Source organism: Primulina eburnea, chromosome 13, assembly GCF_022965805.1.
Source record: "Primulina eburnea isolate SZY01 chromosome 13, ASM2296580v1, whole genome shotgun sequence".
Classification (NCBI taxonomy): Eukaryota; Viridiplantae; Streptophyta; class Magnoliopsida; order Lamiales; family Gesneriaceae; genus Primulina; species Primulina eburnea.
The window spans coordinates 28,254,320-28,274,979 of record NC_133113.1 but is presented as its reverse complement, the minus strand read 5'-3'; the positions used below and the strand labels follow the sequence as shown (position 1 = coordinate 28,274,979).

Sequence of the window (20,660 nt, the reverse complement as noted above, 5' to 3'; positions counted from 1 at the left end):
TCTAGGTCTTCTCGTTTTAGATTTCAACAACTTTATATGTTATATTTTTATGTCTTGTAAATTCTATCTTTTACTGAAAATATAAACAATGTCAGATATTTATTTTTTCAAATTCCAATAGTTTTCTTCATTTTGGTTTTATTTGTTTTAGGAGAGTAGAATCGACGATCTAATTTAGGATTCAATTTCTTTTTAGAAGTTAGTTTTTTTTTTAAATCATTTTTACACAAATTGGTATATCTTTGCATCTGACACACACGCAAATCAAATATTGTGCAAACATTTTCTAAATCGAAAAAGATAGTCGTTTTAATTGTTATTTTGTCTTATTTTGATTAATTTATGTTTTTATTTTGTCCACAAAATAAAAACATAAATTAATCAAAATAAAATTTTTACTCTAAACTCAACTCAGCTATAAAACCTTATCTCAAACTTTACCCAAAATATGTGAAACTCGACTAAAATATGAAAACGTCGACCCAGATGTGAAAAACTAGACCATTCAACCCAAATATGAAAAACTCGACTAAAACTCGTTTCGAATGTGAAAAACTCGACCTAAATATGAGAACTTTGACCCAAATATGAAAAACTCGACTCAAACATGACCTAAATATGAAAAAATTTGATCCATTTATAATATTTATATAATTATTTACATAAATATAAGATTAAATATGAAATAGTGTAGTAGTAAGGTGTCGTATGGTGCGAAAGCACACGATTCAAATCTGAATCATATCAAAATTTGATGTTATTTGTATATTTTATTTTGACAAAAATGTGTAAGATCATTTTGCCCTTTTACCTTTGACCAAATAAAAAAAGCAGACTCCCTCCAATTGAAATAAATTGGTGAGAAATCGTATATATTTTAATCACCTTGAAATGCTCATATTTCTTTTACTTTTAATATAAAATATAAATTTCTAAAAAATAAATGATCTAATATAATTTTTATCAAAAAATGTTTGTGTAGGCATTAATTACCATGAAATCTCTATAAATCAATAATGTTAAGATCATAAAATTTTATTATTTTAGAAAGATATTAATTAATCGATAAAAAATTAATTTATTATTTCAAATAATATTTTTTTTATTAAACTAACATAAATTTAATTACATAAAAGTCATCGTGTTTCAATAAATAAATTATTATGCATATATATAAAAGAAAATATATATAAAAACAAATTATTGTACATATATATTTATAAAACCAAGTGAGTGATATTTATTATTTTTTTCAATTAAATATATTTATTATATTGACTAATAAATAAATTTTATTTTATAAACAAAAACAACAACAAACTTTTATTTTCTTTCTTCTGTAATCATTTTTGCTACACGTTTCATGAAAAATACAAACAATAGATACATATTTTTCTCGATTGTCTTAGTTATGTTTGTAATTTTAGATAATTATCAATATAACATAAACGGGACCATGGATCGTATTAACGGGTTTCAGAATAAAAAAAATTAAAATGTTTTGAGCAACAATAAAAATCAACTGTGATTCCTAATCAATCTTGTGACCTATTTTTTCCCATTATTATTAACATACAGAGTCAGCCTCATGTGAGATCATCTCACGGATACTAATCTTTGAGACGGATCAACCCTACTCATATTCACAATAAAAAGTAATACTCTTAGCATAAAAAATTATATTTTTTCATGGATGACCCAAATAAGAGATCTGTCTCACAAATTCAACCCGTGAGACCGTCTCACACAAGTTTTTACCTAACATATAATGGTTGTAGTTACTACTCTTTGCTTGCACTTTTTATTTTTTGAAGAAATCTTGTTTGCATTTTCGGATCACCACTTGTTGTGTCCAAACAAGTAAATGACAGAAACTAGAGTTTACGATTAAGATCATTCACGCAGGGTAATAAAAAAACCCGACCGAATCTGCTATGCTACAGAAGTATCAACCCGCTGCCTCGAACAAGAGTACAAGAACCCAGACGTTAGCGTAGAAAGCATGAAAACCAAGAATGTGTTACAATACTTACAATGCAGCTAGAGTTTTTTGATACATAAATACCACTTTGTGAAAGAGGATCAGAGTCGAAAATCGGTATCTTCTGATTAATCACAAACCTCGTATTTAATAAGCTTGGTAAATGATTAAGAGATTCAGTTATGATCGAACTCTAGCTAGACGTGCCCTTATTTCTTCAAGCTCTTCCTCATCATCAACATTTTCCTATTGTTTAAGAGCAGTACAGGATGTGAGACGGGAAAAGGAAGATTACGATAAGGGGGAGGTTGCTCTTCAAACAAAACAGAAAAATTAACATTCCTGCAAACATTTTCTGAAACAGCAAGTTTCATCCCTCCAAAATTTATGAGGCCCTCAAAACTTACAAATGTCCAAATCCAGGATATACCATAATAGGAACAAATGAAGCGTACCTCTGCATCTTCACTTGTTGCAGGTTGCTTTAGCTTCTCCTTCTTGACTGCTTCGGGAAGTTGTGCAGCTGTTTCACCAGCAATTGCTGTTAACACCTTGTCAATTTCTTCTTCAGTTTCCTCTTCTATGTCTTCTGAATCCAGTGCATTATCCACTGCGTCATTCATCATCTCTTCTATAACTCCAGCCTGCAGAACATGATAGGACCTTATTTCTTCAGAGATGAAAGAGATTTTTTTCGTTAGGGGTTGGGACACTATTTTTGAATCTGATGGTGGTACACCATTATCCCGTCTTTTCTGCCATCATTGTCGAAAAAAGTGTAGAATCTAGAATCTTTAGGTTAATTTATGCAAGAAAATTGGAAATATCATCTGTAAATGATTAAGCTACCATAATAAGTAACACGATCCCAGAACTTGTCTACAGGCTACAGCACCTCAATTATGACTCAAACTTTGACAAAATACCAACGCATACGCAAAAACCATTATTTTCAACATCATAGACAAACTTTCCGCTGTTCCAATTTTTCCCTTAGTGTCTTTTTGGCAATCCTCCAAACTTACCAAGATAAGGTATATATTAAATACCTGCTCAACCAAGCATATAAGCTCCGTCTCTCTCAGAAAAAAGAACAAAGAAGAATATTTCTCACTTCCACTTGCCACAAAGCTGAAATTACCTTTGTCATTTCGTTGCTGAATTCTTGCATAGTGACAGCTACCTCTGGAGCCTTCATAAGATTATTGACAAGCTTCATGACTTCAGCACTTTTGGATAAGTGCCCAACAGTTCGGGCAATAGCTGAAAAATTATTAAAGAAGATAATGACACAGTGGCAACTAATAAGTACTCAGTTTCCAAAAGTTAAAAAACAAAATGAAAAGATCCAAGAAGACATAAAAGCACTACATTAAATGTCTAATAGGATAATATGGGTGTGTTTATTCTCAGCCTGTCACAACTTATAACATCCACATATAACAATAATCAACCCACTAGAAAGGGATTTCAATGTTTATCTTATTCAATCCTTTGAATTTCTGTAAAATTACATAATGCCGAAGCTGAATCACTTGAATATTAAAACTGAATTCTTAGTTTTAACTGGAATACAAATATATAATTTGTGACAATGTTCATAATTCTCAGATAACAAGAGCCAACAAAGAAACAACGGGTTCTCATCTGGCAGACTATGTACATTGCAAATAGAAGGTATGATAGATTAAGACCTTGAAGCGATGATAGCAAAACAAATCTCAACAGCAAAAATATAAGCCAGCTTGTTCATTAAGGTAAGAAGATGCCAAGGCATTAACACAACAATCTCCATGACGCCCCGATCATATATCTAGCCAAAAGTTAACACCATCATCCTACATTTTCAACAAGGCAGATCAAGGGTATGCTAACAAAAGATGCCCCTATATATCCAACTCCTATATACATATTTGATCCACTCCACATATAGCATAACACGTATAATGCCATTTAAAAAAATGACGATATCTAGAATTAAAAGTACAAAAGATGTTCCTCCATCCTTAGCCGTAGCTGAATATAACTAGAAATTTTCTTGCCTTGATCACTAGATCTCACAATAGTTCATATAGCACAAATAATGGGCCAATATCATCGAGCTCTTCTTGAAAGATGGTCACAAGGTTACAAGCCTAACCAGTCATCACTTATTCAAAACAATATACAAGTGAAAAATAAAAGGACGATCATACCAACACTTTCTCCAAGATGCATTGATATTGAATTCAACTGGGCCTTGTTTTCATAGAGGCGATTCACAGTTTTCCTAGATCTCACAAGTTCTTTTGCAAGGGCCTGATATAATAAATTATTAATGCAGCACATCAGAAAAAAAATATTCCGACATTCAGTCTACATTTGTGTAGCCCAACTCTAAGAGTTAGCTTCTCCAAAATTTGATGTACTTCTCAAAATCGTACTTTTGCATACAAATAAAGATATATCCCAGTAGGGTGAATCAAACACAAACTCCATGCCATTATCTCTCTACTGCAGCAATCAATCAATCAATCAATTTCCCCAACACCAAGTGACCATCAATAATCACTTTAATCACAAAGAAAAATGTAAACTAAACGTAAAACAATACTTTAATCATAAAAAAATTAACTAAAATACCTTAGCTGAACCCATGTCGTTTCTTTTAGCAGCATCCTTGATGGCTTTCTGCACATTCTTCTCTTCTTTCTGTATGTCTAAACAAGCCCATTAATAAAAGCAACAAAAATAACTCGTCAACCCCAAAAATAAAGGAAAAAAAATATCTGAACAAAATTATAAACAACGCAACACCTCGAATCTGGCGTTCGATGTTGCGGCACTCTTGCCGAAGGCGACGCTGCCAATCTCTGAGCAATTCCTGCGGATTCGGCTTGGGCTTCAATATCTTCATCATTTTTTCCATTATTTCTGTTCTATCAATTCGATTCCCAGTAAAATAAAGTGTTTCTCTCTCGATTTCGCGGTCGATCTCTGTTACGTGTTAGATTCTCAACTGATGCTCGTAATTATCGGCAAATCAAATGTCCAATTGGGGACCAAAACCAGAAAGAGGGATAGAAATTTAGGATGCATATTTACGAAGTACTGACTCGCCAAGGACTCGAGCGGGGGGGTGAGAAAAGTTCTGGGGCTACGCTACGAATCTGTAATTGGGCTGGCCACTTACAGCTTAACCAACCTTAAGGCCCAAAAGAGTTGTAATTTTTTTAAAAAAAATAAATAAGGTATTATTATTAAACAAATCGGGAATAATTACATTTCAAATAAGAGTAAGTGATGAAATAATTCATCCGCTAAAGTATGAACAACCTGATTCGCTCATCTTCGCAACTCGCAAGGTTACAATCTTCAATAATAAAATTCAAACATGAATGATCATGATCAATTTGATTAATCAAATTCAATAACGATCTTGGATAAATGTAGACTTTTTATCCAACTAAGTGCTTCTCTTATTCTCATACTCTCTCCTATGGCTGGATTCTGACTTCCATTCATTTTGCCATGGATTGATGCAGTCACTACGCCTTGAGAATCTTTGAATTATGCAGTCATATCCTATATGTGGAGGGCATTGAACTTCAAGGAATTTTTTGGAGGCCTTTGCCAACTTCCCTCACCATTCTGTTGGATTGAGTGATGGTTGGGTAAATGATGGTGGTTTGCTGCTTGCCGTTTGAAATGGAGATCCAGAGCTAATTGATATATCTTTGTTGGAGAAGTACATTTGTCATTCCAGACCTGCAGTGCCTTCATAGTAGAAAGACAGGTTGAAATAGTCCTCGAATTCGAACTTCGGCGGGTAAACGAAACTTCCACAAAAGTTTCCAGTTGATACTGCCCAGATTTGGAACCAACTCCCTTGTTTCAATAAAACTTCATATCCACTTATAATTACCGTGTAAGATCCCTTCTTCTCATCCACCCACATCCATCTATCCTTCGTACTCATGCATGATGCATGCTATCATTTGAATTTCTTAATGCACTCGCTTTCACTTGGGCCAATTCAGGGAGCAATCTGTTACAATAAATGGATTATTCACATCAAGTAACCAAAGTGTTAAACTTGTGTCCAATAAGTTGGTGGGCAACAAGCTTCAAGCAGGGGGAGTTATTTCAAATTATGGCCAAAACTAGAAATAACTCACAAGAAGACCAACTGTCTAGTGGCCGTTGGGATTGTGAACTGCTGCGCTACAAAAGGCTGAGCTGCCAATACAAGTTGAATGGTTGACAGAAAAATCAAGGATCGTACAAGTATTCGGAGAAGAGAAAGCACGAGGAGATTGAGGAATCAAAAAGCGCATTCTGTATTCTTCAATTCTTGATAAATGCGTTGTAACTCAAAACTTGAGACGTGATCAGTAAAGTGGCTGTTCTCCTGTGGATGATGATATATATAGGCAATTCATTGCCGAATCACATAATTCTCTGGTCATGCATTGGTGTTTAATCTAGGACAGTCCAATACATAACAATAGATTTGGGTATGTAAATCATAATCAACTGATACCGGCCCATAGGAACCTTTTTTCTTCCTTCCTAAATTTTTAAAAATATTTTTTCTTAATTAAAATTATTAAAATGATTTATTGGGAAAAATTATATATATTGTACAATTAAAACATTATATCTTGCAGTAATAATCAATATATATATATATATATATATATATATATATATATATATATATATATATATATAATATATATATATATATATATATATATATATATATATATATATATATATATATATTGATTATTACTGCAAGATATAATGTATATATATATATATATATTGATTATTACTGCAAGATATAATCAATATATATATATATATATATATATATATATATATATATATATATATATATATATAATCCGTGAGACGGTCAAACATACTCATATGCCAATAAAAAATAATACTCTTAGCATAAAAAGTAATATTTTTTCATGGATGACCCAAATAAGAGATTTGTCTCACAAATACGACCCGTGAGACCGTCTCACACATATTTTGTAATAATTGAGGGTAATAATGCAATTTTAATTTGTCAAACTAGAATCGAGACGATCGTGAGATGATGCATGCATGCCCCTTACCTTTTTTTATTGAATTATTTGTGCTCACCTCTTCTCTTAAAATAATGTTGAAGTTAACGCAGAAAACGATTCATAGCCAATAATTAATTTTAATTAAGCCCTCTAAATGTCGGCCGTATTAAATAGAACCATTTTTTGTGCAACATTCCATTATTATTTCTATTTTTCGATTATAGAAGTTTTTGCTTGTGCAAAATAAAAGATTCCATATATAGTAGATAATATTATTATAATACGCCAAAATTTGAGTATGTTTTTTGTGAGACGATCTTATGAATCTTTATCTGTGAGACGGATCAATCCTACCAATATTCACAAAAAAAGTAAAGAAACGTCTCACACAAGTTTTTATCATTTTATTTTATTTTATTTTATTCCCTCCAAACCAATCACCAAATCATTTAATACCAAGTTAATAGTGAATAATGATATTCTCAGGTCGAGCAATATTCTGGCATCATGTCAAACGGTGCAAATGAATTGACTTTTTTAGTTTATCTAGAGCACACAAAAAAGTTGTGGCGGCGAGTTTTCAAAGTTAAAAAAAAAATATTTAAAATCTGGCATCATGTGAAATTATGTTTTAAATTACAGAATTTATTAAATTTGTTCTCTCTGATTCCAGATATAAAAAATTTAGCATACTATGTATTCATTTTATGATTAACGAGTATATATTTTAAAACTAGGAGGATACATTGGATGTGATTATATATATGATCCGTGAAATGAAACTATATATTCAGGCCAAGCATGTGACGAATTTATGTAATGAAAAGATAATGACTTTTCATTCTACATTTATGACTTTCATCGAAAGTTTTTTTTAACGTATTTAAAGTTTGCGAATAGTGTTATATATATATATATATATATATATATATATATATATATATATATATATATATATATATATATATATATATATATATATATGAATAATAGCGTTTTTGTATATTTATTTGTACACCAAAATATAAAAACATAAACATATTTAATTTGGTACTGCAAAGTAAGACAAATTAGGATAAAGTAAATATATATATCTATTCGAATTTAATTTATAGCACTTGATAAAATATATGTGATAATAGGGATGTAAATGAATCAAATTGTTTGCGAATTATTTGAAGCTCGGCTCGATAAAAAGTTTGTTTGAGTTCGTTTGTTAGTCATATCAAGCTAAGTTCAAGCTCGATTATGAGCTTGAAAATTTAATCAAATCAAGCCAAGCCTAATGATAATAGGCTCGTGACTTCGCATACATGTTCGATAATAGGCCCGCGAGCTCGAGTTCGGCTCGTTTAGATGGCTCGTGAGCTCGAACTCGACTCATTTAGTTGGCTTGTAAGCTTGAGCTTGACTCATTTGTTGAGTTGACAAATAAAAATATTAGTACTAATGTCAATAGAAAGAATTGAACACAAGACATATTTGAATGAATTTACATTTTTCTGATTTAAAATTAGTTTATAAATGTATTTAATTTTTACCAAGTTCGAATAAAGCTCAAACTCGAGCTCAATTCTATGCTTTACGAGTTCGAAAAAGAGCCGAACTCAAGCCGGTCTTGTTAAACATGCTAAACGAGCTATTAATGAATCAAGTTCGAGCCCAGACTGATTAACATGCTAAACGAGCTTTTAACAAGCCGAGCTCGAGCTTTTCACGAGCTTTGTAATTTCAAGAAAAGCCGAGCTCAAGCCTGATAATAAAAGTTTGAATCGAGCTCGAGCTTCAAACAATCTTAAACGAGTCAAGTTCAAGCCTGATGCTGTTTGATTTTGTTTTGATTTATGCGACATCAAGCATGAAATTTTTAGATTAAATTTCTAGTTTGGACTAACAATTCTAAATATTTTACAATTTAAGTGAAATAATAGTTATTTATACGTATGAAGTAGTTCCTTTATCAGTATTGGTGTTGGTCCTCGCAGTCTTGTTATCTATACCATTTACAATAGCACCACACAATACAATTCCATGACACATTCTCCTTACCTTTATATATATATATATATCGAAGCCCTCTAACCAGTAATTCTAAACGAAACAGGCTAATTAATCATCAATCTTACTTTGTCGCCATGGATCATCTCCAGCTTGTCTCTCTTCTCTTCCTAATCTTGATGTTTCTTTTAACAAATAAGGCAAATGTGAATGGCCCACCGTCTCCAGGCTACTACCCCAGCAGAAGAATTGGCTCCACAGAATTCGACCAAGTGTGCACCAATCTTTGGGGTCCTCAGCATCAGACTCTCGACCAAGGGACTCTAACTATTTGGCTCGACATTAACTCAGGTACACATAACACATGCACTGCATAATTCGCAATATATATATATATATATATATATATATATATATATATATATATATATATATATCTCTGTGTGTGTGTGTGTGTGTGTGTGTTTCATAATGTGTTCTATCATGCTACTTTAATTTGATAATTCTTAACCACAGGAAGTGGATTTAAATCTCTTAGCCCGTATTCGTCTGGCTATTTTGGTTCCTCTGTGAAGCTCCAATCTGGCTATACTGCTGGAGTGATCACATCCTTTTATGTAAGTGTACATTGATCCCGGCTGGCTAGCTTCTGCTTCCTTGCTTATATATATATATATATATATATATATATATATATATATATATATATATATATATATGTGTGTGTGTGTGTGTGTGTGTGTGTGTGTGTGTGTATTTGTCGGTATATCTGATGGATAATGGTAAAATTCTTTATATACACGGGCAGCTCTCGAACAATGAAGATTATCCAGGTAACCATGATGAGATTGACATAGAGTTTCTTGGGACAACAGAAGACAAGCCTTACGTGCTGCAAACAAATGTTTACAATAGAGGGAGTGGAGATGGAAACAATATCATTGGCCGAGAAGTGAAATTTAACCTTTGGTTCGACCCCGCCAAAGATTTCCACAATTATGCCATTTTTTGGGATTCAGATGAAATCATGTAAGTTCTATTGCATGTCTATGCACGCACATATTTACTATTTTATAATACAAATAATAACACGATTTTCCTTCTCGTGATATTATGTGTATGTTTTATAGCAGAAAAAAAAAGTAATTAATTCACAACACTCGTATCTATATACAACTGAAAGTTACGCCAAATATATAACGACCTTACATCGGTTTTGGAAGAATTTGTAGAACACTGATAAAGCTGAGAGACTGACATAAACCATACACTTGTTTCATGAGTTTGGTTGCTTATGTCTACTGCGACCAACACGAGTACTCTAATTAAAAACCGTTGTCGTATCTCATTTTTTTTGTAGTGCAGATTTATCAAGAGGCATATCGATATATCCATTTTAGTTATTATTTTTACATGATGTTGATGTGACACGGTACTTCAGGAATGCTAATTGGGATTGAAATAGTCAAAATTGAAATATGCAAGACTAAAACTAAAATTTGAAACTATATATATATATAGATTATCAAAATCGCTATGAGATATACATGTTGGATCAAAATTGAAAATTTTCCTTCTCATAAAATATAAAAGCTATTACTTTCAGGTCCAACAAGCAAAACACAGCCTGAAAAGTAAACAATGAACACCCCCGTGAACTTGGAAAGGACAAGTTCATGACCGTTCATTTCATGACTCGTGAATGACACAACCCTTTCTCCATGCAAATAATTCATTTTGTCTCATTTCCCTCTAATAAATTGTATAACTATATAATATATTGGTAAATACAGTTTCTTTGTGGATGATGTGCCAATAAGAAGGTACCCGAGGAAAAATGACGACACCTTTCCGTCGAGGCCCATGTGGGTGTACGGATCAATATGGGATGCTTCTTCGTGGGCCACAGAAAATGGGAAATACAAAGCTGACTACAGTTACCAACCCTTTGTTAGCCAGTACAACGATTTCAAGATAAGTGGTTGTGAACCCAATGGTCTGGTCCAGTGCCGCCCAGTCTCCGGTCATCCTTCGAGGTCAGGAGGGCTGAGCCGCCGCCAGAATGCCGCACTGGACTGGGTACAAAACAACTACAAGGTTTATGATTATTGTCAGGACGTCCTAAGGGATCATAGTTTCACACCTGAGTGCTGAAGTTGGGAAAATCGATAACAAATGTTGTTGAATATAATTTTATGTTATGCACGAGTCGTATTGTATCATTATTTTCTTATAATTTGTATTGTCTTGGCTATTAGAAACCTGTGATCCCTCTTGAAAATCTTCCTCTTACCAAATTAAAGACATTGGCATTAAACACCGTACCCTCTCTATTTTATCTTGTCCCTTCACCGAATCCCACATATTTTGGCATCCACTTTCTTCTCCTCGAAACTCTCTCCATTTTATGTCTAATTTCAAATAACATAATTGTAACTAATTATTGTGTAGTATTTAGAATATATGAAAGTATGTATAATACATTACTTATTATTACTGATATAATTAAATACGTTGTAATTTTATTTAATTAAAAGTAATCATAGGTTTTTTGGTGTATATATTATTGATATCAAACCAGCGCTCATATCCACATTCGTATTGGCGATTCTGTTTAGAACAAAATGCGAACCACAGGGCTCCTCCACTCACCTCTCGCCAGCTCAGCAATACATTCCAAGTGGCATATCCCAGAATTCTGTACACGACAGATTTTCCTTTCTGAACCTTGTAGAGATTCCCGCGCTACGTCCAGAAAGCGGACATTCATGTCACGCAGATGAGCCAGTTAAAATATGACACGTGGATGACTCATTGCTTGCTTTTGTGGGACCTGTGAAGCCTTTCAGACAGGCCAACCAAAACGTGCCACGTCGCATCACCAGGCCACATTGGATCGTTGAATAGCAGGGCTTGTCTCACGTCTGGGTCCCAGAGATTTCTCTGAATGCGAGTGAGATTGGTAGCTGCCACGTGCTCCAGGACTCTCCCGAGGTTTCCCACATCGTTCTCCGCTACTGTGAGGGATATCTCTGCCCATGGTACGGCGGAGGGGAATGGCAACCGGATTCCATCTGCTATGATAACCGGGACGCAGCCCAGAACCACGGATTCCACCAACCTCGGACTCCACGGGGCCCATCCCAAGGGGCACAAACAAAACTTTGACCGTAAAATCTCGGATTGGAAACCGGCAAACCGGTGTCTCCCCAAGTAAAATCGTCGATCGTTGCCGTATTTCCGCCATATCAGAGTCCGTACTCGCCTAAAAATAATATATAATTACATAAACAATTGTTTCAAGTCGATTCAAATAAATTTTTTTTGTTATCTACTCTGCTTTATTTAAAAAAAATAGTAACTATTTTTCTTGTAATATTGAATAATATTGAAATTTAAATATTACTGAAAGAAAGAAAATGTGATGATCGCATAAAAATATTTTACTGATCGACAGTGAACAGTCACAAAGAAAAAAAAGGATGGTTTTATATTTTAAATAAATAATTTTAAACATAAATGATTTATTGGATAAATTTTGTTTTAAAAAAATATATATACACATATATTTTATAAACAAGGAGCTGGACTTTTGAGTGCAGAAAAGCCCACTCAATTTTGTTCAAACATCTGGTATGTAAACTCTAATATAAAAATAATTATTATTAACGAAAAAAGATATCACACATTTTTTTCTATTCTATAAACATATATATTATATATATATATATATAAAATAGCTCTAAATTTCAAGTTCTAGCTTGTGCATTTTTAAATTTTCCCCAATAAAAGTAGATGACTCGGTTATACTTTTTAGAAATTATACCAAATAAATATTAATTAAATCTCCACTTGTTAATTTTTTTTAGAAATTATTGAATATCAACTAACTTGCTATAAAAACGACCGCTGACGTTCTTGGGGTGGACTTCCATCTTGCCCCTGAAGTACGCGAATATGTCCCGTCGGCCAGACAACGGCGATTCTCCCAGCGTCCTTCGTACACTTTCCGGCGACACGTACGGGGGAATCACAATATTGTCTACTTCCTGACATGGGTGCTTGTGTTTCACCCCAAAAGTCTGCAATATTATTGAATTTTTCAAAAACTCAGGTATCCCATCCGCCATAGCCACGTGCTCCTACCAAGGAATACCAGAACAGATTTCAATTCTCTTACGAATGCACAGTAATACTTCTGGAGTTTTCGACAAGACACGTGTTGCCGATATTTCTTACCAGGGTGTGAAAACAAGAACCAAAATCATGGGACGCGACAAAGACATGGTCAGAGCCGAGGCTGCGGTTCCAAAACGGAAGCTGAGAAGAAACGTGTTCGATGGCGGATGATATGAGAGAACGGGCGTGCCCAATAGCTGGGAATCCATTAACGGTGCTGAAATTGCATGAGACGTACACAGGGACGAAGAAAAAATCAGCCTCCCACGGGTCTAATGTTCTCACTTCCCCGCTGATCAAAGCCCTGTGGATCGCCACCTCCGAAGCAAACAAATGGGTGCTGCACCGCTCATTTGATAGCCAGTCTGTATTGTATTTCGAAGGCAAATCGTACACATACACCTTCAACCCCTTAAATAATCCTGGAAAGTATACCGAGAAACTTTTAGATATAAAGAACATATAGATTAATAACCTGAAAAAAAAAAAAAAACAGAACCATAGTTACAGTCTTCTTACCTGATGAAATTTTCACGTCGGAGGAATTGTGGGATGGTTCTTCAACGAGAGAGTGGTAGTTTTTAGAAGGTGACACGATGGCTCTTGAAACAGAGGTGGTATGTTTATTCCGAGTAACAAGAAAAGAGGATAAACAATAGGATAAAACAGAAAACCAGAGAATCCATCTGAAAATTCTGTTACAAAAACTCTTCTCTAAATTTCTGCTATATCTCGTGCTATGCAAAAACCTCATCCTCACGTAGAAGTCTCTGCTTCTGAGGGGTGTTTGAGTTTCAAGCATGTCGATTACCTTGATCATTTTTCGCCCCCTTAAACCTCGCAGGAAAGAAGGGATTGAAGGATAAGCGGTGGTTAAAATCGAGCTTTCTGAATTTGGTATTGCGTGAACTGGAGATTAAGGAACAAGAGATGATGAAATTGATTTTGTTGGGGAGCTCCTTTTTTGCGTAAATATGAATTTTATCAAATTTGTGGAAATATTCAAACTTGGGGTGTAGTTGAGGAGTTCACGTTATTTCAAGATTCCCCCGATCGATACTCTGTAAATTCTTTTCAAATAATATGTAATACTTTGTATTTAATATATAAATTAATGTAACTGAACACATCATCATAAATAGATTATATTATAAAAGAAATATAACACAAAATCTGAAAAAATTTAAGAAAAATAGTTCATATAATATGTAGTACATTTAGAACAGTGACCAGGTTACGTGCGGTAATAAATTAGTTCTCATCCTATATGATTTTCCATTAGATAAAAGATAAGCAGTGTTGGTGTTCAGATTTGCATATATATATATATATATATGAATGACCAAAGAAATAAAGAATTCATTGAAAAATTCAATGGAAAGGGGAACAAGGAAGCTTTGTAATAAAGAGGCCGGATATTATTTGCTGACTGCATTGTCTTTTGCAAAGAAGACTTGTAGCTGTTCTCGAATTCTCGAAAGTTGAATTCCGCGTACAACATTAAATGGCAATACTAAAAGCTTAGGAGAGTAAGAATCTTGACAAATTTCACTAGCTCGCACAGTAACATCAATTCCTAGCTGAATTTTGGATTTGAAGCACGACTGGAAACCGGGGGCGGATTTCGGAGGACCGCTTACACACAAAAAAAAAAAAACAGAAAAAAGATTAAAAGAAAGATAAGAGAGAAATTCTACTTATTAAATATTTCGTTGATCTAGTCTTATTCTCAATTTAATGAACTAATCATTTCTTCTTAATTTTATTTGAATGGGAAAATTTATCAATTTTACTTGAAATTATAATATTCAGTTGCCAACGGTATAACGAATGGCAAAAATTTGTGTGAGACGGTCTCACGGGTCGTATTTTGTGAGACGAATATTTTATTTGAGTTATCCATGAAAAAATATTACTTTTTATACTAACAATATTACCTTTTATTGTGAATATCGATATGATTGACACGTCTCACAGATAAAGATTCGCGAAATCGTCTTAGATGAAACCTATTCATAACGAATAATTGAGAAAAATTTATTATATCATGTACAAAATAAATTATCATCACACGTCACATACATACATACATATATATATATATACATATATATATATATATATATATATATATATATATATATATATATATATTACTTGAGCAGAAGTCATCTGTTATTACAAGACATTTGATACGTGTGTAGACTTGATATTTCCACTTGCATTCTTGTACGTTCTTATCCAATTACTTATGAGAAGAAATAAATTACGATTTTTTAATATACAGATTTTAACGACTTAGAACGAGCCGCTGATCATGAGCTATCCAAAAGCTTAGGACATCTCCAAACCAAGCAGCAAAATAACGCTATTTTGCTGCTTGAGTTTCTCCAATGGAGCAAAATAGCGCAGCTCCTTTTTTCTCTGCGCCACATTTGGCGCAGAGCGAAGGCAGAGCTTCCCTCTGCGCCAAATGTGGCGCATAGTGTTTTCTTATTTTTTTTAAATTTTTTTTGCTTTTTTAATTATAAATATTTATATTAAAGATTATAAATATTTTTTTATATTATAATATTATTATTATATTAATTAGTAGTTAGATAATATCTATTAAATATAAAATTATAAAAATTAAAATATTTAATTATATAAATTTACAAATATATTTTACAATAATTTTATATTTAAACATCTAACACACAAATTTATTGAATAATATTTAAACATTCAAGTACACAGTTAAAATAAAAATATGAATTCGAATTCAGATAATTTATATGCAAATACAATAAACGATAAACAAACTAAATCATCAATAATTTGAAAAATCGGATCCGGATCCAGATCCCGATCCTCCAAAATCACCAAAATATTATCACATTTATTAAAAATATAATATTAAATATATTCAATATAAAATGTAATTATAATTATATCACTAAACATAAAAATATATATTTAATAACTTATAAAAAAATGAAATAAATAAAATAAAAAAGAATATTCCGAGAATATTATTTTTTAGAGTAAGATTTGAAGTATATGGGTTGGAGATGAATATTGTATTTGGTGTAGAAACTGCACTATTTTAGAGTAAAGTTGCTTTAAAATAGAATTTTGGGTCGGAGATGATCTTAGAATGAACTGATAGCGAAGGAAGAACACATACGACGGCGGGCCTACCAAAAGCCAATATATATAGTTTTCATAAATTTCACATTTAATTCTTTTTTAATGCGAGATGGATTCATTTTCTTTACGCAATGTACGATGCATGTATCCATCTTTCCCTTTCTTTGATCTAGTTATTACGTAGAAAACAATTTTTTTAATATATACATTAAATTAAGGTAACTAATTTTGTTATGATGATTTTTTAAAACACCAACAATAATACCCCTTTAAAATAATAAAAGTACTATATTTTCATCCAACAAAAAAAATTTGTGAGGGAATTTTTTAAAAAAATCGACCTTATATTATAGAGATATGTAGATTTGATCGTAAATACACATTAGTATTTTAAGCATTTCTCATCCAATTTTTTCATATTTTTGTCAACTAACTATTATAGATAAGATAAATAATTTTTAAATTTAATTATTTAGATACATTGTTAATCAAATATTTTAAAAAATTTAATACATAAAACATAAATAAACTAGAATCAAAAACATATTATTTATGTGTAACATATAATTCTAAATATATTATAATATACACAAGCATCCTGTGTGCACGGTGATATTAGTTTTAATTAAGTTATTGGAAAGCTAGATATTGGAAAACATGGAATTTAGAGCTTTGTCTCATAAAAAATAAATCTATATTATATAATATTTGAGTCATAACAAGCAAATATTGTCTTGGTGTAATTTTCAAAATCTCAAAATATCCCTATTTCTTTTTTAGCCATTTCTTTTTGTTTTTTTTTTTGCCATAAAAAAGTTATTTTCGATAGAAAAAAAATTCTAAAAAAATTATTAAAAACCAGAAAATTTTAATTTTTATTTTCTGAATTTTAATTTCAATTTAACAAGAATACGTATTAAAAAAATCGATGCAAATGAGACTGATAAAAATAAAAAATTGGAAAAATACCTATTTGGGCCTATTCATGGGAATCATCGAATCAAAGTTGTTTCTAATGAATAATTCAGATGTGAAAGACAGATGTAAATTCAAACTTTGTTAGGCATCATTTGGATGATAGTGCTGACGTTCGCATTGGACGACATATGTAAATATAGATATAATTTTCTTGCATACAATTTTGATCAAAAAACACATGTCCAAATCTTAACAGTATAAGCCAAGCCTCACTCTTGTTTCTGATAGCCATTAGGGAGGGGAATCCATAATTAGAACCCAAACGAATCTCCGCATAAAATCGATTCCTCGTCCGATAGCCATAGAGAGTTTACCTGTTCAAGAAACTCAACTTCCTATCTAAAAGTCAGAAAATAAGCCCAATGACACACCTTGTTTTGCCGATATATTCATAAACCGATATGATGAATTGATGATTCTGTTTCTTGCAACGCGTAAGAGATAGTATTCTAATATTTATCACTAACTAATAAATCATCTTCAAATTTTCGGCCTTGAATTACATAGCTATGGTTTGTAGTCTATATCACACAAAGATCTGAATTCTGGAACGAGTTTTTGAGTTCACGTCGCAATATTTTAAATTTTCTGGGATAAAAAGAATTTAACCAAAAATTCAAACTTTCAACACATTTTAATTTCCGGTTTGTCAATTTGTTGGAATGATAACTAACTTGAACAGTCACTTTGTCGTCATTCGGTGCATAATTAATCCTCTGATGTGGATAAGGATAGTTCCGGAACTGAATCGTCAGTCCCCTGAATATATATTTAGTCCCTTCGATTACAATTTCACAACTTGAAAAAATTCTCACCAAAGAACAGCAATTCTCAAATATGGAGTGTTCAAAAGTGAGCATGAAGCTGCTGATTTGACACCCAAAGGAAAAGAGTCCTATTTGCAGAAGCCAGCAAAGAAACCATAGATTTCCTCTTCCACCTCATAACTTCGCCGGTGGCAACTGGCAACTATCATACTCCTGCTTAGAAAACAAGGAATTGTGGGTTCCCTAGCAAACCTATATACAATAGCATAGAAAACCTGAATGAATCATTCATCCAACCGAATAAAGCTAAAGAAACCCATTTGAAGCCAATACCAATACCTTCTGTTGGCATTTCTTCCGTTCTTTTGCTCCTGAAGGAAGATTCAAAAACTGATAGAAAGTTCTATAGGTGCAGTAAAGCTAAAAAAATGTTTATATGGTGTTTCTGATTATCCTAACGCAATCTGCCCACAATGCAAGAGGACAATGACCACGGTGGTTCAATTCCATACGTGTCTCCGCCGAGAGAACAGGAGTCGTCGACTGAAGGGGGATTTGTGAAGGGAGTGGTTACTTACATGGTAATGGATAATTTGGTGGTGAAACCCATGTCTACTATCTCAAGTATTACTTTGCTTAACAAGTTCAATGTTGAGGACGTGGGGACCTTGCAGGAGGAGGAGGAGGTAACTTTGGGCATGGAGGAGGTATAGTATTTTCTTCCTTGTCATTTTCCTTTCCAAATACCGCAATAGATGAATTTATACGTATCTCTTCTAAAAATGGGTTTGGTCGACGCTGGGTGTGGGGCACTGCCCCCACACCCAATCAATGGTCCAGATCATTTCATGGGGGGGGGGAATTTTTTTAAAAAAAAAAAAACCAAGGGCCAGAAAAATTCTGGCCCTTGGATCTGCCCCTGCAGGCACTGCCTGCAGGGACAGGGTCGAATTTTCCCTAAAAATGATATAACTTTTTCCATCTTGAAACCTGACAAGTCACCTGATAGCTAGGAACCAGACTTGATTACATTTTTTTTGTCCATAGGTTCTGAAGTTATTGAAGTCTTCGTTGCGTTCTGAGAAGGTTCTGACAGACGTGTTCAGAAAGTGTTGGTGAACGGATGATTGGATAGGGAGAAAGTAGTTGCCGGCGTTGGATGAAGTTGTTTTGCTGTCTGATTCTCTAGATGGAAATATTTTGGCTCTTTTTGTTGAACAACAAACTTGATTCTTGCTGTTTTGGAACTTTTATCCCGCCTTAGTTTGTCTGAATGAAACATTATTCGTAATAATAGTGTGATCTTCATGTTATTTTAGTTATTTCTAGCATCAAATTTCAGTTTTAATTATTTTTCATCATTGCAGGCTCACTGTTTGTGTCGGTTATATGGCTTTTTTTCCCTTTTTTGATCGATTCCAACGATAAGTTTCTGATTATTTTATTGTTTTTCACATGTAATGACATTGACTAATATTATATTGAATATGATGGTGAGTGGTGAATAGATGAACCAGGCATTTGTATGTGGTGTCCGGGCTCCAATTCTAAACGGGCAGCGATAACTGTGGATGAGGATAATTTCTCATGTGGAGAAGTCGTAGATTTGATACATGAAGGTTTGGAATTGGACACATATGAATCAAAAAAGACATCAAGTTACTCGTCACGTGCATGAGATTTGAAATCCTTCTCCTATCTATGTTAAAAACACAACAGGTGTGAAAACATATTTATGTTTTGGTGGCACACATAATAAGCACGCATGTAATTCACGTGGAATTATCGAAGAATATTGATGTTGAAATTGATATGATTTTAGATGCAACAAAGTATGTTACTTGTTGGGGATAATGGATAATCTTTAATAGATGGATCCAATTTAGCAACTGATCAGGAGTTTAATACCAAGGAAGTGAATCAAAATATATTGTCCGAACCTGCAATTAGTGCTTCTTTTGAATTTGAGGCCGTGAAATCAACTAAATCACTTCACTCAATCAAATGTGTAAGTGATAAAGTACAGTTAGAGAGTACGGGTTTCAAAAATTAAGAAGTCGACCTTGCGGAAGTATTGTGATATACACCAATTGTGATATCGCTGACAGACATAAAGACATTTTCAGACAAGTACTGATGTAGTATCGAACATGATACCAGATAATTTCAGAGGACAACAAGTCACCGTAAGACTTAAAACAATAATGACGATGATGCAAAATAGGAATATTAATATCACCTAAGAGATTATCCTGATAAGGCTTTTCATATGTTGCCTTAATATTTGAAATTGTTAAGTTAAAAGTAACATAAAGATATTATATATATGCACGTAACACATGCGAATGATCTAGATTGAATAATAATTTCTTTTTAATTTTGGATTTTTATGTACACACTGTTAAATTAAGGCCACGTTTATGATTATATTAACGCTTTTATTTTATTAAATTAATTAATTTTATTGATTAAATTCACTGTTTTATATATTTTTATTTGATTAATATTGTGTAGATATAATATGATTAATTATTCGAATGACTTGTTAATTGTTCTAGA

General features: G+C 32.8%; 3 protein-coding genes across 5 annotated transcripts; 1 reads left to right on the top strand and 2 right to left on the bottom strand.

Annotated features, from left to right (window-relative positions):
* Positions 1-1,865: 1,865 nt before the first annotated feature.
* LOC140810129 (vacuolar protein sorting-associated protein 24 homolog 1-like) lies at positions 1,866-5,102 on the bottom strand. Its single transcript, XM_073167951.1, has 6 exons — positions 4,778-5,102; positions 4,604-4,680; positions 4,177-4,279; positions 3,123-3,244; positions 2,437-2,625; positions 1,866-2,227 (listed from the first exon to the last, which is right to left on the bottom strand). Exons 1-6 carry the CDS (start codon positions 4,887-4,889, stop codon positions 2,162-2,164), a joined length of 669 nt encoding a protein of 222 aa, XP_073024052.1. The 5' UTR covers positions 4,890-5,102; the 3' UTR covers positions 1,866-2,161.
* A 3,911-nt stretch (positions 5,103-9,013) lies between these two features.
* LOC140809874 (probable xyloglucan endotransglucosylase/hydrolase protein 32) lies at positions 9,014-11,389 on the top strand. Of its 3 annotated transcripts, none has more exons than XM_073167642.1 (4): positions 9,014-9,396; positions 9,562-9,662; positions 9,854-10,074; positions 10,869-11,389. In XM_073167642.1, the coding sequence occupies exons 1-4, from the start codon at positions 9,183-9,185 to the stop codon at positions 11,197-11,199; spliced, it is 867 nt and encodes a 288-aa protein (XP_073023743.1). In that variant the 5' UTR covers positions 9,014-9,182; the 3' UTR covers positions 11,200-11,389. The 3 variants fall into 3 exon arrangements, with proteins under 3 accessions (XP_073023743.1, XP_073023741.1, XP_073023740.1); XM_073167640.1 differs by having other exon boundaries at positions 10,866-11,389; XM_073167639.1 differs by having other exon boundaries at positions 10,839-11,375.
* A 209-nt stretch (positions 11,390-11,598) lies between these two features.
* LOC140809873 (probable glucuronoxylan glucuronosyltransferase IRX7) lies at positions 11,599-14,287 on the bottom strand. Its single transcript, XM_073167638.1, has 4 exons — positions 13,744-14,287; positions 13,285-13,646; positions 12,937-13,187; positions 11,599-12,310 (listed from the first exon to the last, which is right to left on the bottom strand). The coding sequence occupies exons 1-4, from the start codon at positions 14,042-14,044 to the stop codon at positions 11,857-11,859; spliced, it is 1,368 nt and encodes a 455-aa protein (XP_073023739.1). The 5' UTR covers positions 14,045-14,287; the 3' UTR covers positions 11,599-11,856.
* Positions 14,288-20,660: the final 6,373 nt, after the last annotated feature.

Bases quoted from the DNA above. Each gene is read 5' to 3' on its own strand.
- LOC140810129 (XM_073167951.1), bottom strand. From the start codon at position 4,889: ATGGAAAAAATGATGAAGATATTGAAGCCCAAGCCGAATCCGCAGGAA. The intron at 4,280-4,603 runs GTATTTTAGTTA...TTATTATATCAG, and splicing joins ACGACATGGGTTCAGCTAAG to GCCCTTGCAAAAGAACTTGT. The intron at 2,626-3,122 runs GTAATTTCAGCT...CATGTTCTGCAG, and splicing joins TCAGCAACGAAATGACAAAG to GCTGGAGTTATAGAAGAGAT.
- LOC140809874 (XM_073167639.1), top strand. From the start codon at position 9,183: ATGGATCATCTCCAGCTTGTCTCTCTTCTCTTCCTAATCTTGATGTTT. The intron at 9,397-9,561 runs GTACACATAACA...TCTTAACCACAG, and splicing joins TTGGCTCGACATTAACTCAG to GAAGTGGATTTAAATCTCTT. The intron at 10,075-10,838 runs GTAAGTTCTATT...TGGTAAATACAG, and splicing joins TGGGATTCAGATGAAATCAT to TTTCTTTGTGGATGATGTGC.
- LOC140809873 (XM_073167638.1), bottom strand. From the start codon at position 14,044: ATGATCAAGGTAATCGACATGCTTGAAACTCAAACACCCCTCAGAAGC. The intron at 13,647-13,743 runs GTAAGAAGACTG...TATACTTTCCAG, and splicing joins CGACGTGAAAATTTCATCAG to GATTATTTAAGGGGTTGAAG. The intron at 12,311-12,936 runs GTTAGTTGATAT...TATTATTTTTAG, and splicing joins AGCGGTCGTTTTTATAGCAA to GCGAGTACGGACTCTGATAT.